The 3,581-nt window shown below is 34.3% G+C and overlaps 1 protein-coding gene across 1 annotated transcript; it reads left to right on the forward strand.

Annotated features, from left to right (window-relative positions):
- The first annotated feature begins 1,119 nt into the window (after positions 1 to 1,119).
- On the forward strand, positions 1,120 to 3,565 carry LOC131363254 (uncharacterized). The gene is made up of 3 exons (XM_058405598.1): positions 1,120 to 1,336; positions 1,461 to 1,510; positions 2,442 to 3,565. The coding sequence occupies exons 1-3, from the start codon at positions 1,166 to 1,168 to the stop codon at positions 3,487 to 3,489; spliced, it is 1,269 nt and encodes a 422-aa protein (XP_058261581.1). The 5' UTR covers positions 1,120 to 1,165; the 3' UTR covers positions 3,490 to 3,565.
- The last annotated feature ends 16 nt before the right edge of the window (positions 3,566 to 3,581 follow it).

The raw sequence follows: 3,581 nt of genomic DNA on the forward strand, positions 1-3,581 counted from the left end.
ATTCACTTTATCCACTTTATTCTTGCTAGTGTTACAGTGAGTAACATGTTTTTGGTAGAAAGCTCACTCAGACCCAGAGAGAATATGCACAATTCCACAAAGACATAAACCTGAGCTCAGGATCGAATCTGAGCGCTAAGCGCTGTTATAGTACAAATATCTACTGTCATTTCATTAGTCTTATTTGTTTTGCTTTCTCTTTGTCTCGCATATTGATGCATGCCAGGCTAAGATCACAGCTTAACCTCACTAATGCCCACACCCACATTCCAAAATGTTGTGAAAAGTTTCCAAGAAATGTTATAACAGTCAATAATCCTATAATAGTGCTGAAATACTATGTGATGTATTAATGTTGTAATAATGATGACAATAAGCGTGTAATAATTATCTTATTTACCATATAGTAATGCTCTATTAATTGTCTTATAATGCTGTAGAAATGATCAATAATGACATAAGAATGTTATAAGACATGACTCAAAGACAGACTGAGAAACATTTGATGATGTCCTAGAGGAGCAGCGCATGAATTGATGCTAGGGCTGCAACTGTAATAACACAATTTCTCCTTTGGTTAGTTTGACCTGTCTGAGTTGAATGGGTTCTATGGGGTGGATTTCTTCGTTTGCCTCAATTCTTATGCATGATATGACAAACAGACATGGCTCAGAGAGAGTCAAGAGTCATTCCTACAGGCCAGCTCAATGAGTCTATCAGCATTGATTCGCTCCCTTCGGTCCCTTGAGAGCCGGTTCATTCCCTATCTATAAACCTCATGCTGATACTGATCCTTATACTGGTTTATGAGGTCAGGGGCTAAGAGTAACATCATTCTAAAAACATGGTTGAGATGGATAGCACAACGCTCAAAACACACACACACTAATAAAAACTTTTTTTTTTAAGTGTTAATTTCACTACTTTGTGAAGAGCTAGGTCTTCAGTCATTGTTTAATTTACCTGTGGGGGCATTTCAGTAACCAGGAAGCATTCTCTAGTGCTGCTGTCAACCTGTCAAAGTTGGAGATAAGACAATGGGTGTTGTCTGTTATGATGCGATGTACGTCAAAGTTCTTGGAATCCAGTTTCACTTCATCAGGAATAAAAAGGAACAGACAACTGTAGATGCCAATCATTACTTGCATTTCTATCTTATTTAGCTATGTTAGAAGAGGGCTGGGGCACTTCTGAACACGAGCAAACGATTACTTCAGTCATCTCTGAAGGAGAGAAAGAAAGAAAGAAATCCCAGGAGGACTTGGATACAGAGACATCGCTGTCTATGCCATTGGTTCTGTGTCCCAGCCCTCAAGAACTGGGAGTCAAAATCATGGTGAGATTTCATTTTTTACTTTTCATACAGTGTATGTGTGTGTGTGTGTGTGTTGTGGAAGGGAATGAATTTCATGGAGGGTTGTGTGAAAAAAACTGTCTCTGTGTGTCTTTGTTTGAATCAGACTGACCAACATTCCATGAACACCTCTCCTTGTCCACCAGAGGCATCAAGGTAAGTCTAATACACAACTGTTTGATGGTGGCTTTGCATTAGAATAATAATATAACTCATATGAACTCATGTCCTAGACCAAGATCATAACAAGCACACACTGTTAAACACACCCAGAAACCTTTTGGTGAAGGAATCGTGTAAGAAACAATGTTAAAAAATAGTACACATTATTATTAACTTTATTTATAATATTAATGTTATTTGTAGAAGTAATAATAAATAATGCTTTCTTAACAAAAATTGCAAAGCGACATGAAGGCAACAACTTAATGTACTAGTGCACCCTGTCTGTGTGTGTGTGTGTGTGTGTGTCTGTGTGTGTATTGAACACACACACACACACACATTTTACTTCTCTCCAAATTAAAATGGTCCTGTCACCTGTTCCATGTAATATTTGAGCAACTATTGTTGTTATAATTGTGTTTTTTAAATAATATTTAAATACCATATACAGTTAGCTAAGATTCATTCACTTCATCCATTTTATTCTTGCTTGTGTTACAGCGAGTAACATGCTTTTGGTAGAAATCTCACTCAGACACAGAGAGAATATGTACAATTCCACAAAGACATTAACCTGAGCTCAGGATCGAATCTGAGAGCTAAGCGCTGTTATAGTACAAATATTTACTGACAGTATTTTAATTCTATTTCTATCTATTTCTATTCTTGTCATCACAAATTAAAATAAGCACTTCACTGAACTAAGCAGACTTTTTATATTTTAATTTACAGCGGCTCAAAAATGTCTACAGTTTATGCCTGTACTTTTCCAACTGTGTCAAGCTACATCTGACATACAGCTGTGTCTGACCCTTTGCATACATTAGATATGAATATCCAATGCCCTAAGGATTGAAGTCAATAATGTAGTGTGCTTGTATTCACTAATTTGTGTATTGTGTTGTATGTTCATGTTTTGTAGATCTGCTCTGAGAGATACACCTTCACCTGACCAGAAGAGTAATATATGTAATAAAGATAAATATATGTTTATGATATTAAACATAAATGTACTAGAATGTACTAGTCAGCATACATTGTATATATATGAGAATATAAAGGAAGTAACTTTGAAGTATATTCAACATATTTTAGAAACTTCTAGTAATGAACAGGAAATATATAAATACAAACAATATATTGAAGATATTAAAATGTGTTACGGTACATTAAAAAAAATCAGAATAGATCCTAATGAAAAGAGACGCCAATATGCAGTTGCATATTTATGTAAGAAAGATGGATCTGTACTTATGATAGGACCATTTTCCCCAAGAGACAGACATAGTGAAGATTTCATTATTGAAGAAATTTCTGAATTGTTAAAAAAAAATGAGATCATTCATTACTCTAAAATTTTGATTTACACAGTAAATAGTCCCTGTATAGGGAGAAAAGGTGAAATTCCTTGTATGTGTAAATTAATCGATTTATCAGTCAAATTAAGTAAGAACTATGGAATTAAAATGTATATTGCCTTCAGTACATTTTATGTATTTATCAAAAACATTGCTGATATTATTGGAAACAGTAAAGAACTGGAAGACGATTGGATGAAAATTATTGAATATTATAATTTACAACAAGTTAAGTTTTCTGTTACATTCCCAAAATTTGAGAAAATGAACATATCAAAAAAAAAAATTCCCAGAAAAAAAAGGCAATTTTTCTGTGAAACTCTTAATGACGTTCTTTCTGTTTGGTCAAAAAGCTCAGAAAAGACTTGTAAAGAGTGGATAGAGATAGAAGCCACAACAGAAGAAATACTCGAGTCCACACTGAGAAATGAAATCAAGGAGAACACTGTTCCTGATGATTTTTTTGACACTGTTATAAATATATGTAAGAAGGTGTGGACTAAAGAATTAGGCAAACAAATCACTGAAATTATTAATGAACAGGTTGTTCGATTCTACCTGAACAAGATACAGGCCATTGAACATTATCCCGTGTTTATCCCATTAGCCTAAGCTGACTATTAATTTGTGTTTTCTTTCCTCATTTCTCGAATAAATTTACTATATTTTACCATGAATTGCATTGTCTGTGAACACACACACAC

This window comes from Hemibagrus wyckioides, linkage group LG13, assembly GCF_019097595.1.
Source record: "Hemibagrus wyckioides isolate EC202008001 linkage group LG13, SWU_Hwy_1.0, whole genome shotgun sequence".
Taxonomy (NCBI): Eukaryota; Metazoa; Chordata; class Actinopteri; order Siluriformes; family Bagridae; genus Hemibagrus; species Hemibagrus wyckioides.